General features: G+C 35.4%; 1 protein-coding gene across 1 annotated transcript in view; it reads left to right on the forward strand.

Annotated features, from left to right (window-relative positions):
• The window catches only part of LOC107593720 (protein FAM188A), a 42,069-nt gene extending 41,395 nt beyond the window's left edge, over positions 1-674 (forward strand). Inside the window, exon 12 of the mRNA XM_016283573.1 lies at positions 601-674. Coding sequence (XP_016139059.1) covers positions 601-674 — 74 coding nt within the window. The remainder of the gene's footprint in view (positions 1-600) is intronic.
• The last annotated feature ends 832 nt before the right edge of the window (positions 675-1,506 follow it).

Below are 1,506 nucleotides of genomic sequence, written 5' to 3' on the forward strand. Positions count from 1 at the left end.
ATTCATCATCCAAGGTGAAGTTATGAAAAAAAAAATAGGCAATAAAATATTAAGCTGACAGTCATGATCCAGTTAAACCCTTATGGATGGTGCCACCCCACATTATTTCCCACTGAATATTGTTTTACTCGGAAATGTATCACATTACAGAAGTAATATTTTGTGAATACCTTTTTATGCCAATAGTATAGAAGCTATTTTAGCCAAAGTTTCTAATGCATTATTCAAAACACCTGAGTGTATCTAATTTCATGCTGTGGTAAAGAATGTTTATTGTTCTTAATCCAGTCACTGCAGGAAAGTTTAAGCAGAGAGTTCATTTTATAGCAAATGGAAAAGAGTTAGCCTACCAGCTGCTCTGCAAACATCCTGTCGGACAGTTGGAGACCAGAGAGGAGGAAGAAACAACATACACCTCTCATCCATCCACTTATCAGCCAATGTCTTAACATGTTTGTGTGCGTGGTCAGCAGAATGTCTTCAATTTGAGAGATGAAACTCATGTTTTATGTTGGGCATAAGACACCAGTTGTGTGGGTGGTGATCAAGACTCTCAGAAGCTCTAACCATCTGCCTCTTTCCTTTTCTGCTCATCTTCAGACAATGGGTTCATTCCAGACACACTGCTTGAAGATGTTATGAAAGCGTTGGATCTCGTCTCCGAGCCAGACTAGTAAGTTTGTTTGTGTGTATATGATGTTTTTAATTATAAAACGGAACAGTACAGTCCTGGATGCTGATTGGTTAGTACAGTGTTTAAGCAGTGCTAAAATACACAATATAGTAATCTTCACTGTCTCATAATAATGTTCTAATGTTAATAATGTTTATAATAATGTTCTAATATTTTTAATTCTGAAAGTATTACCTATCTGCAAGGATATGTTAAATTGTCAAAAGTGACCGTACATGTTTCTAAAAGATTTTGATTTCTAATAAATGTTATTGTTGTTTTACTTTATATTCCTCAAAGAATCCTGAAAAAAATGCTTCACTGTTTCCACAAAAAGATTCAGCAACACAACTGTTTTCATTGATAATAATAAGAGCGTAAGAAACGCATTTCAAAAACATAATCTTTCAAAAACAAAATTTTACCAACCGCAAACTTTTTAATGGTAGGGTGTATAATATTTACATTATAATATTTTTATCATGTTTTTATTTTTATTTTTATCATGTTCAGCAAACATTATATCACTTTATTTCTAACACAGCAAAGTGATATTTGTGTTTGTCATAAAGTGATGTGATTGCATGTTAAAACAGCTGTCCTCCCTCTATTTGCTCAATTTGGGTTCACATGCCATTCAAACAGACTCATTGCTCTTGTAGAGCAAAGAAGAGAAATAGAGAGTAAAGTCCCAACCTTCCATCTAAAGCCCTGTTTAAAGCCACTCACCATAGTCCCTTTGAAACCTTCACCCAGTGTTCGAACTATACCGTGGACTTTGGGGGAGCCCACTTGTTTTTCTTTTATAACGGGGGGGGGGGGTTTGGGGGGCC

Source organism: Sinocyclocheilus grahami, unplaced genomic scaffold, assembly GCF_001515645.1.
Source record: "Sinocyclocheilus grahami isolate Dianchi unplaced genomic scaffold, SAMN03320097.WGS_v1.1 scaffold175.1, whole genome shotgun sequence".
NCBI lineage: Eukaryota > Metazoa > Chordata > Actinopteri > Cypriniformes > Cyprinidae > Sinocyclocheilus > Sinocyclocheilus grahami.